General features: G+C 54.9%; 1 protein-coding gene across 5 annotated transcripts in view; it reads left to right on the top strand.

The window, feature by feature from the left end:
* Positions 1-625: 625 nt before the first annotated feature.
* USP44 (ubiquitin specific peptidase 44) overlaps positions 626-11,651 on the top strand; it is a 29,814-nt gene continuing 18,788 nt past the window's right edge. For 2 of the 5 annotated variants that reach the window (XM_064154948.1, XM_064154944.1), the window contains exons 1-2: positions 869-927; positions 7,904-9,410. In XM_064154948.1, coding sequence (XP_064011018.1) covers positions 7,986-9,410 — 1,425 coding nt within the window. In that variant the 5' untranslated portion in view covers positions 869-927; positions 7,904-7,985. Of the gene's footprint in view, positions 667-868; positions 928-1,053; positions 1,125-7,828; positions 9,411-11,651 lie in introns of those variants that run through there. The other 3 variants (XM_064154945.1, XM_064154946.1, XM_064154947.1) reach the window with 3 other exon arrangements.

Below are 11,651 nucleotides of genomic sequence, written 5' to 3'. Positions count from 1 at the left end.
CCCCCCTGGACGGTGTGTCCGGCCGCAGCCACGTCCCGGCAGACAGACCCCGGCAGAGCCCCCCTGGACGGTGTGTCCGGCTGCAGCCACGTCCCGGCAGACAGGGCAGCGGGGAGGCCAGACATGGCCCCTGGCAGCAGCTGCGAGCCCGGGGTGCCGCCGGGCCCGGGCAGCCCAGGGAACCGGAGCTGTGCTGAGTCCGCCCGGGCGAACGCGAGCAGGGGTCTCAACTGCGGCCGAGCCGGAGCGATGGCAGAGAAGATGGAACAGGAGTGAAGCGCAAGAAGGAAAGCAAGGAAACGCGCTGCGGGGATGCCAGAGAGCGCTTTTCGCAGCGGCAGGGTACAGAGCCGCCTCTGCACAAACAGGTGCCTGCGGGCACTGCCCGGGGGCGGAGGCAGCGCCTCGGGAAGCGGCTCCCAACGCTGTCTGCCTCAGTCTCCCTGCCGGGCCACCGGCCCCGCAGCGCCTCCGTCCCTCCCTGCCCGGTTTCCTGCGCCTTGCCCCGCTGGAGCAGCCCGCTGTGCCCGGCCGGCGGCAGTGGGCGGGGGAGGCCGGGGCGAGGTGGGAGGAGACGTGGGAAGGACTTGGGTCGCCACTACAAATCTGGTGACAGAGCCGGCACCGGCACATGGCGATCGGTCCTTCCCGTCCCGCCACCGCCAGGTGGGTGTGGGGCGGCGGCACGGCCCAGCGCGGCCCGGCCGAGCTGAGGGTTAGCCAGCGGCGCTCCCCCGCCAGCTGCGAGCCGCTCTCGCTGCCCTGCCGCCGCCCGGGGGGCAGCTGCGGGCGGGCTGGAGCGGGGATCCCCGCGGCGCGGCTGGGCTGGGGGCGGGCTCGGCGCTGCGCGGCGCTGACGTCGCCGAGGGGCCGCTCCGAGCAGGCAGCGGCTCGGGGCGCTCAAGATGGCGGCAGCGGCGGTGACGGGTGCGTGCGGGGCGCGGGCGGCAGCGGAGCCGCGGCTCTGCCCCCCTCCGACCGAGGGACGCCTGCGGGGGGCAGGTGCCCGGCGAAGGGCAGCGGCGGGGCGATGGCACAGCCTTTCCCGCGGGGAGGGGGTGGTAGCGGCGGCGCGTCGCCCGCGGAGGAGCCCCTGAGGAAGGGGGCGCTTGTTGCCCATGGGGGTGAGCCGGGCACGGCGTGGGGCCGGGGAAGCCGCTGGGGCGGGAGCCAGAGCGGGGTTTGGCCCTCCTAACAGCTCCGTCCCCCAAGATCGTGCTTGCCCGCCAGCTGCGGGCAGGAGACGTCCCGCCGCCTCCCCGCTGCGCTGGGTGTGTGGCGGGGAGCTCGTCGGTCCCCTCCAGCCCTGCCCGGAGCGGGTCGGAAAGGCTGCGTGGTGAGGCAGAGCGAGAGGAGGCGGCGGTGAGCTGGGCAGCAGGGCTGCCGGGCCAAGCCGAGCGGCTCTCGGACCTGTGCCGCTGCTTGCCGGCGAGAGGCGGAGAGCTGCGCCGCCCGCGTCGCGGGGCTCGGGGCAGCGCTGGACCTGCGGGAGGAGGCAGCCTCTGGGGGAGCTTAGCTGCGGCGGCTGCGCTGGCACGGGAGTCAGAGCGGTGTCCGAAGAGCTGTCAGCACTCGGAGAGCCTTGGTTTTCTAAGGGGGGGAGAGAACTGTCAGGTGTCGATGCAGGCGAGTAGGAAAGGCGAGGGGTTTTATTTTATCTTTCTGGGAAAGTGCTTCAGTCCGAGCGATTTGTTTACCCTGAACTCTCGACCGCAGGAAATGTTGCAATAAGAAAACATTGTTACCGGCGTCTCGGTGTCCTGGTGTCAGTGGTGACTTGGAGGGCAGCGTTCTCTCAGGTAGCCGAAAGAAAAGAAGTTAAAGGATGCTCTGTGGCTCCAGAGAAAAGAGGCAGGGGGAAAAAGGATTTCTCCTCTGAGGCTGTGCCGTGCAAATCGGAAGCAGTCCACCAAAAAAAAAAAACCAAAACCCATGCTTTTTGAAATGCCGGTTTGATTTGTAAGCCTTAATGTTCTTCCTGGCAGGACTGGAGAGCAGTTTGAAGCTCAGCACATCGGTGTCTCGTTGGCTTGTTGTCTATTAAAACCCAAGAAAGCAGTACATCTGCCTTCTAAAACTTGGATTTGTTCAGGTACCCACAGTTTCTGCTTGTTTCTGCCTGGCAGGACTGGAGGGCAGCTAGAAGCTCATCACATCGTTGGGTTGTTGTCTATTAAAACCCAAGAAAGCAGTACACCTGCCTTCTAAAACTTGCATTTGTTCAGGTACCTACAGTCTCTGCTTGTTTCTGCCTGGCAGGACTGGAGGGTAGCTAGAAGCTCGTCACATCGTTGGGTTGTTGTCTATTCAAACCCAAGCAATCAGTACATCTGCCATCTAAAACTCGCATTTGTTCAGGCATCTACAGTTCCTCGTTGGTTTGAGTTTTGTTTTTCCTCGGATTTTGGACAGCTACTCTGAAATTCAGTTGGCAAACGTTCATCTGATTTAAAAGCCACCATGTGCATGGCACAGGCTGTAAATATATATAGATATATTAGTAAAATTACGTGCTGCATTTCTAGTCCAGCACTCGAGATGATAAACCTGGGGTTTAATTTGTTTTGTTGTTCATTTCCATGCCGAGCAGTTATAAAAGTAGTGACTAAGGGGAGAGGAAAAAAAACAACTCCTTTTGTTTTGTATTTAGAGTTGTGATTGAAAAAAAGTTATCAGCTCCCGAAGACGAATCTCAATTTCTTGTTTACATGGAACAAAAATGGAAGGGGAAAAAAAAAATCTCTTGTTTTCTTTTTGACACTCAGTACTTTTCCAGCTCATGGCTCGACCTAAAATGTACCTTTTTAAATAGCCACCCTTTAACAAAACGAAAGGAGCACAATAATGAGCTTGAAATATTTAGGCTCAGTGAAACCCAAACCCAAACTCTTGCGTGTCTTTTTTTTTTCCCTAGCTTGTGAAACTTTGGCATGAAATAAGACTTTTGGGTTTTTTTAATATCACTGTTTTCCCCAGATAATTTAGAGCTTGCAGTAGTGGCTGGTCTGTGTCTTAGGACTTGCTAATTTGCTTACTGCTTCTGTGCCTAAGCACACGGTGGGGGCTTGATCTCTGAAGTGCTGCTCAACTCATTCACAGTTTCTTTGTGTGTGTGCACAGGACTGAACCCCTCTGCAGAGAAGAATGCAGAAACTGGCCCTGAATAACATTTCAGTGGAGCATTTGCTCGGAGGTCTTTCCCAACCTTAATGATTCGCTGAGTTGTACCATTTCGTTCCCGTTGCAGCTTTCTAGCAGGCATGGGAATGAGCTCGCAGCGTTTCTTAGGTTTCTTTTACCATTAGCTGTCACTTAACTCTTGTTTCCCCCCAAGCTATTTATTCTCTCTTGCCAGTTCTTGGTTCTAAGGCGAACTTTTACAGTTGTTTGGCTCGGCGTAGCCTCGATCCTCCACCTCCTAAAACATTCACCCTGTCACTGTGCCGCTCAAGTTTGCTTGCTCTCGGTTTTCTCCTCTTAGCTTCTCCACAACCTTCTCAGCTATTTCTGTTGTTTTGACCAAACTGCGTTTTGATTTCTTCCCGTTTTAACTCAAAGAAAGGCTTCTCCCCGACGCCGAGATTGTTTGCTTCCCCTCCCCCTTTCCACCCTCTCGCATCGAGGTAGGTGGGAAAGTGTCCTGCTGGCTTGGTTGCTGGTGGGGGAGCTGGGCTTTAGCTTTTTTTCCTCCCTCTCTTCAAGTCGCTGATTTTGCTCTTTGGTAGAATCGTGTTGCTTTTGCATGAGGAGCTTGATTGTGCAACCCTGGCTTACACAGTGGTCGCCCTGAAACCAGCAGCTTGCTTTTGTCCTCGGTCCCATATCTGCTTACACTGAAGCAGGCAAGCGGTTGGACTCTTGATAATGTGTTTTTAAGTGGAGGGAAAAAAAAAAAACCAAACCCACATTTCCCCTTCTTTCTGATGTGGTATGGTCAGAAAATGAGGCACAGCCTTTGCACAGTGACTTTAACGAAACCAGAAAGGGTTGACCTGTCGGAGTCCTCTGACTGGCAGCGCTGCTGGATGTGACAGCCCTGCGGGAAGGGAAGGTTCAGTGTTCATTCCTGGCCTGCTGGCAAGGGCTGTTACTAATATGTTACACAGGGGAATCTATTTCTCTTAGCCCCAAACCACAAAGATAAATCAGGAGCAGTGTGGCCAGTAGGACAAGGGAGGTTATTCTTCCCCTGTACTCAGCACTTGTCAGACCACATCTTGAGTGCTGTGTCCAGTTCTGGGCCTCTCAATTCAAGAGAGATGTTGAGGTGCTGGAAGGTATCCGGAGAAGGGCAACAAGGCTGGGGAGGGTCCTGGAGCACAGCCCTGTGAGGAGAGGCTGAGGGAGCTGGGGGTGTGCAGGAGCCTGGAGAAGAGGAGGCTCAGGGCAGAGCTCATTGCTGCCTGCAGCTGCCTGCAGGGAGGCTGTAGCCAGGTGGGGTTGGGCTCTGCTCCCAGGCACCCAGCAACAGAACAAGGGGACAGAGTCTCAAGTTGTGGCAGGGGAGGTCACCCAGAACCCAGGATGCTGATAGTATACAGCCTGCCCTAGGTCCACAGTGTGCATGCATAGCCTAGATGCATGACAACCCCCCTGGTACTCCTCAGATGTATGAACCATTTCATCTGGCAAGTGCTGCCCATAAGGACACTGGTGCTATGTACTGTTTAAACCCTTCAGGCGATGACAGGGTGGGCACAGCACCCCAGAGCAAACACAGACACTTCCTGAGGCATTGTTTGACTTAGCTACAGACAGAAAGATGGCAAAAACAAAGGCTGCATCACTGTCCCTTTAATTTCTTTTATCCTCTGTCAGAGCCTGCCTATTTGTTTTAGATAAATGCATCTTATAGGAGAAGGCAAATACAGCAGCTTTGAACAAATACATCCTACCATACAAGCTCAGTAAAGGAGGCAAGCCACATTTTTAAGCTGCCTTTGGGAGATGTGCATTAGAAAGATCAAAATGTAGGGTTTTATAAAGTTTGCAGCTGAATCACAGGATGGTTTAGGTTGGAAGGGACCTCAAAGATCATCTAACTCAAACCCCTCCCCCTCCTGCCATAGAATCATAGAATCAACCATCATGTTTCTTGCTTCTGAGGTTGGTTGGATTCATCATGGCCTTGTTTCATAGAACCATGGAATCATAGAATCAAGCACTCATCCAGTCCAGGGACTTTTCATAAAGGTGTCTAGAAATAGGACAAAGGGAATGTTTTTAAGATCAGGTAGAATAGGTTTAGAATGGGTATTGGGAAGAAGTTCTTCAGTATGAAGGTGCTGAGACTCTGGAATACGTTGCTCATGGGGGTTACTGGAATATGTTGCTCAGCCTTGACCAGCTGAGTGTATCTGAGAGGCATTGCTGCCCATAGTGGGGATGCTGGAGTAGCTAAAGTCATGGAATCATAGAATCAAGCAGGTTGGAAGAGAGCTCCAAGCTCATCCAGGCCAACCTAGCACCCAGCCCTGGCCAGTCAACCAGACCATGGCACTGAGTGCCTCACCCAGTCTTGTCTTGAACACCTCCAGGGGCAATGTCTCCACCACCTCCCTGGGCAGCCCATTCCAATGCCAATCACTCTCTCTGCCAACAACTTCCTCCCAACATCCAGCCTAGACCTCCCATGGCATAACTTGAGCCTGTGTCCCCTTGTTCTGTTGCTGTGTGCCTGGCAGCAGAGCCCAACCCCACCTGGCTACAGCCTCCCTGCAGGTAGTTGGAGACAGTGATGAGATGTGGGAGCAGCAGGGGAAGATACTTAATGCCTTACGAAGAAATCAGTTCTGCTTTTCCAGCTCACCCTTTTTTCTTTCAGAGGGCTTAGGGTAACGCTTTAAAATGTGCTTGTTGGAAGTCACATTATTAAAGGAAGCTTTGGCATTGTAGGGCTTGCCTGAGCACAAAGGGGCAGTGATTTAATGAAAGGTGTGGTTTAATGAAGGGTTTGAGTTTTATAAAGCCTCACTCGTTGGTCTGAACTGTTGGCGCTGTGTAAACACAATAAAGGTGAGCGAACTTTGCACTTCTGCACCTGTGTGCCCAGGGGGTGGAATCAATGGGGGGTGTTTTGGAATCCTAGCATCACAGGATGGGGTTGGGTTGGAAGTGGTCTGCAAAGATCAGTGTAGTCAAAGATCTCCAAGGGGCAGGGATATCTTAGATCAGGTTGTTCAAAGCCCTGTCCAGCCTGACCGTGAACATTTCCAATCAGAATTGGTTTGGTTGGAAAAGACCTCTGAGATCAAATCCAGCTGTTACCCTAGCACCAGCATGGCCATCAAACCATGTCCTGAAGTGCCATGTCTACATGTTTCATGAACACCTCCAGGGACAGGAGGAAGTTCTTCACAGAGAGAGTGATTTCCCATTGGAATGGGCTGCCCAGGGAGGTGGTGGAGGCACCGTCCCTGGAGGTGTTCAAGCAAAGCCTGGATGGGGCACTTAGTGCCATGGTCTGGTTGACTGGCTAGGGCTGGGTGCTAGGTTGGACTGGCTGAGCTTGGAGGTCTCTTCCAACCTGGCTGATTCTATGATTCTATGACAGTGACACCACCACCTCCCTAAGCTGCCTGTTGCAGCACCTGGAAAGCATTAACAACAACAACAAAGTTATGCATGTTGACTTCCCCACTGCAGTGGAGCTGCCCACAGCTTCCCTGGGCAAACTGTCCCATTTTTAAGTGGTGTTTTCATCCAGGCTCTCCAAACTGAACTAAACCAGCCCTCCTTTGAGAGAGAAACAGACCAGACCTCATCTAAAGTGTAACCTGTGTGCTTCAGCCACCAGCCAGAAGGTACTGGGAACATAAACAGAGGCATTCAGACCATTTAGTCTGAGAGTCAAGCTGCTGTTGATGATGTTGCTTGTGGCTCCACACCGCTGTGACTGCCTTCTTATGTGTTTGGTGGGACTTAGCTGGGTGGTGATATTGATCTTGACCTCAAGTATGCATTTGGTATGCTGGCACCTGAAGGAGTGTTACAGTTGGGGATTTGTGGCATGGTTTGGGTTGGAAGGGATCTTAAAGATCATCCAATTCCACCTCTACTCCTCGTGCCCTGGGCAGGGACAACTTCCACTAGACCAGATTGCTCAAGGCCTCACCCATCCTGACCTTGAATGCCTCCAAGAAGGGAGCATCTGTGACCTCTCTGGACAACCTGTTCCAGTTTCTCCCCAGCCTCACTGTCAAGAATTTCTTCCTAATCTCCAGTCTAAATCTGACCCCTCTGAAGCTTCAACCTATTCCCCCTTATCTTATCACTATAAGCCTTTATAAAAAGACCCTCCCAGCTTTCTTTTAGGCCTGCTTCAGGTACTGGAAGGCTGCTGTAAGGTCTCCCTGGAGCCTTCTCTTCTTCAGGCTGAACAACCGCAACTCTCCCAGCCTGTGCCACAGGGGAGGTTCCTCAGCCCTCTGATCATCTTTGTGGCCCTTCTCTGGGCCCACTCCAGCAGTTCCATGTCCTTTGCTGGGGGACACTAGAACTGGAGGCAGTGCTTCAGGTGGGGTCTCAGCAGAGCAGAGCAAAGTGAAGCAGAGGAGAGGAGAGCAGAGCAAAGCGAAGCAGAGGAGAGGAGAGCAGAGCAAAGCAGAGCAGAGCAAAGCAGAGCAGAGCAAAGCAAAGCAGAGCAGAGGAAAGCAGAGCAGAGCAGTGCAAAGCAAAGCAGAGGCGAACAGAGCAAAGCAAAGCAGAGCAGTGCAAAGCAAAGCAGAGCAGTGCAAAGCAAAGCAACGCGGAGCAGAGCAGAGGAGAGCAAAATCCCCACCCTCATCCTGCTGCTGTCAGTGCTTTGGCTGCAGCTCAGAACACGCCTGCCTGCTGGGCTGCAAACGCGCAGGGTTGAGTCTTTTATCCACTGACGCCTTCTGTGGTTTGGTTTTCTTCTCAGTTGCAGACCCCAAGTACCATGGGCAGCAAACGGCTCGGACGATGAGTTCTGCCAGTGTGCCCCTGCGGCGTGAGCTGTGAGGATGGACAAGTGCAAGCACATCGGGCGCCTGCGCCTGGCCCAGGACCACTCCATCCTGAACCCCCAGAAGTGGCACTGCGCGGACTGCAACACCACGGAGTCGGTCTGGGCCTGCCTGGGCTGCTCGCACGTGGCCTGCGGGCGGTACATCGAGGAGCACGCACTGAAGCACTTTGAGGAGAGCGGGCACCCGGTGGCGCTGGAAGTCAACGAGCTCTACGTCTTCTGTTACCTCTGCGACGACTACGTCCTGAACGACAACGCCACCGGCGACGTGAAGCTGCTGCGGAGCACCCTGAGCGCCATCAAGAGCCAGAGCTACGAGCGCACCACGCGGAGCGGCAGGACCTGGCGCGCTGCGGGCGCCAGCGATGACGCTTACCTCTCCCGCGGCGGCGCCCAGGCCTGGCTCCGGAAAGAGGATCGGATGTTCACGGCCCTCTGGCACCGGCGGCGAGCCTGCCTGGGCAAAGCCTTCAGGTCGTGGCTGCAGCTGACGCCGGCTGGGCAGCGGCTGCTGGCAGAGGAAAGGCGGCGGGAGGAAGCGGAGGAAAGAAGGGACAGAGCCAGGAGGAGGAGGCAAGAGCGGAAGCGCCAGGTGAAGGCGGAGCTGGAAAGGATGCCCCCGAGAAAGAGCAGGCGGCTGCAGGAGCAGGGCAGGGCGGCCTCGGCAGCGGCGCTCTGCCCGCAGGGACGGGCGCGGGGCGCGGGGGCCGCGGCGGAAGCCTGCAGCTCGGAGCAAGTCAGGTTGAAAGCGGTCGGCGAGTCCCCGGTGAAGCGGAGGCCCACGGTGACTCCCGGGGTGACGGGGCTGAGGAACCTGGGCAACACCTGCTACATGAATTCCATCCTGCAGGTGCTGAGCCACTTACTCATCTTCCGGGAGTGCTTCCTCAAGCTGGACCTCAACCAAACTCAGGAACTGCTGGCAGCGGCCACCAAGGGCAAAACGAGAGCCTCAGCCAAGCGCCTGTCCGTAGCTGCCGCTGCTTTCCACGGCAGCGAGAAGCAGGAAAGAGCCCAGGCCTCAGCTGCTGTGAGGAGGCCCAGTTTGTCCTCAGGGTTAAGTGGAGGAGCATCAAAAAGTAGAAATATGGAACTCATTCAGCCCAGGGAGCCCAGCTCAAAGCATATTTCTCTCTGCCATGAGCTGCATACTCTGTTCCAAGTCATGTGGTCTGGCAAATGGGCTCTGGTGTCTCCTTTTGCCATGCTTCATTCCGTGTGGAGGCTAATTCCAGCCTTCAGAGGATATGCCCAGCAAGATGCTCAGGAATTTCTCTGTGAACTGTTGGATAAAGTGCAGCAGGAGCTGGAGACCACAGGGGCGAGGTACCCAGCTCTCATCCCTGCTTCCCAGAGGAGACTCATAAAGCAGGTTTTGGATGTGGTGAACAACATTTTTCACGGACAGCTACTAAGTCAGGTATGGGTTTAAGGTTCTGGTTGGTCGTTTTCTTCTTTGAGGTGTGCAATGATCTGTAAATGTGGATTTAGACAGGTCAGTGAGGAGCATACTTCAAAGGTGAATTCAAAGGTGGGGCTGTTCAGGCTGGAGAAAGCCGAGCAGAGCCTGGGCTGCAGCAGCAGCAGTGTGGCCAGCAGGGCCAGGGAGGGGAGTCTCTCCCTCTGCTCTGCTCTGCTCTGCTAAGACCCCACCTGGAGTACTGCATCCAGTGCTGGAGCCCCTGGGACAAGAGAGATGCTGGAGAGTGTCCAGAGCAGGGCCAGGAGGATGCTCAGAGGCTGCAGCAGCTCTGCTGTGAGCACAGACTGAAAGAGTTGGGGCTGTGCAGGCTGGAGCAGAGGAGGCTCCCAAGGGACCTTCTTGTGGCCTTCCAGGATCTGAAGGGGGCTACAAAAGAGCTGGGGAGGGACTTTTGAGGCTGTGAGGGAGTGGCAGGAGTGGGGGGAATGGAGCAAAGGTGGAGGTGGGGAGAGTGAGGCTGGAGGTGAGGAGGAAGTTGTTGAGCAGGAGAGTGGTGAGAGGCTGGACTGAGCTGCCCAGGGAGGTGGTTGAGGCCCCATGGCTGGAGGTGTTTGAGGCCAGGCTGGCTGAGGCTGTGTGCAGCCTGCTCTAGGGTAGGGTGTCCCTGGGCATGGCAGGGGGCTTGGAACTGGCTGCTCCTTGTGGTCCCTTCCAGCCCTGCCTGATTCTGTGAATTCACTGGTGGGGGGGAGGGTGGAGAGGGTATGTCAAGAGGAAGGTAATTTGTGTACTGCTAAAGCTCTCCCTAGAAGAATCACCTGCTGGAAGTTTGGGGTTCTAAAGCACACCTTTGCAAGTCCTGAGACACAGCTGACTGAGCTCCTGAGCACCAACTCATTTGCAGGAATAAAGCATTTACAGTTTTAAGCATCTAGCTTATCACTAGGGTGGTGCTAGATAAAAGGTGTGAAGGAAGGTGTTAATCTCCTCGAAGTGGAAACATTAGCTGCTGGGTGCCAAACAGGAAATCACTTCAGTAAACAGCTTGAATTTGAAATTCATTACTGCCTCTCCTGGTGCTGCTGTACAGGAATCCTGCTCTTCTGTTACAGCACAGAGATAGAGAAGGCTCTGTCACAACACAGGAACCCAGCTTGTGGGGTGGAGGCAACAGTTGCTTTCCTTTTTTCTGCCTGACTGTTCCTTTTTTTTCCCCCTTTCTCCTTATTTCTGGGCTTCCTGTGAAATACTTCAATGTGGCCATGTGCTGCTATGCATTTCCCAGCTCTGTGTCTACAAATGTCTGACAGCTGGAGCCCAAAAGGCAGATCGTGTCCTAGGCTGAGGAGCATTGCAGAGAAGGGCTTGGGCTACTGGTGGGTGAGAAGCTGGAGATGAGCCAACCATGGGCACTGCAGCCCAGAAGGCCAGTGGCAGCCTGAGCTGCATCAGAAGAGTGGCCAGAGATGGAGAGAGCACAGCCCTGTGAGGAGAGGCTGAGGGAGCTGGGGGTGTGCAGCCTGCAGCAGAGGAGGCTCAGGGCAGAGCTCATTGCTGCCTGCAGCTACCTGAAGGAAGGTTGTAGCTAGCTGGGGTTGGACTCTTCTGCCAGGCAAGCAGCAACAGAACAAGAGGACAGAGTCTCAAGTTTTGCCAGAGGAGATCTAGGCTGGATGTTAGGAGGAAGTTGTTGTCAGAGAGAGTGATTGGCATTGGAATGGGCTGCCCAGGGAGGTGGTGGAGTGCCCATCCCTGGAGGTGTTCAAGAGGAGGCTGCATGAGGCACTTAGTGCCATGGGTTAGTGAATTAGAAGGTGCTGAGTGATAGGTTGGACTCAGTGGTCCTGGAGGTCCTTTCCAGCCTGGTTAATTCTGCGATTCTGATTCTGAGTGTGGTCAACAGGGCAAGAGAGAGGATTCTGCCCCTTTGCTCTGGTGAGACCCAGCCTCAAATACTGTGTCCATTTCTGCTGTCCCCAGCAGCAGAAAGACACACAGTGGTTGGAGTGGGTCCAGAGGAGGCCACAAAGGCTGGAGCAGCTCTGCTGGGAGGGTAGGCTGAGGGAAGTGGGGGTGTTCAAGCTGGAGAAGACTCCAGGGGGACCTTCTATCTGCCTTCCAGTGCCTGAAAGGATCCTGCAGGAAGGCTGCAGAGGCACTTTTTGTAAGGGTGTCTAGAGACAGGCCAAGGGGGAATGGTTTGAAGGTGGATGAAAGCAGGGTTAGACTGCATCTTAA

Source organism: Pogoniulus pusillus, chromosome 15 (genome assembly GCF_015220805.1).
Source record: "Pogoniulus pusillus isolate bPogPus1 chromosome 15, bPogPus1.pri, whole genome shotgun sequence".
Lineage (NCBI taxonomy): Eukaryota > Metazoa > Chordata > Aves > Piciformes > Lybiidae > Pogoniulus > Pogoniulus pusillus.
Note: the sequence above shows the minus strand (reverse complement) of the source record. Positions and strands in the feature narration are given on the sequence as shown.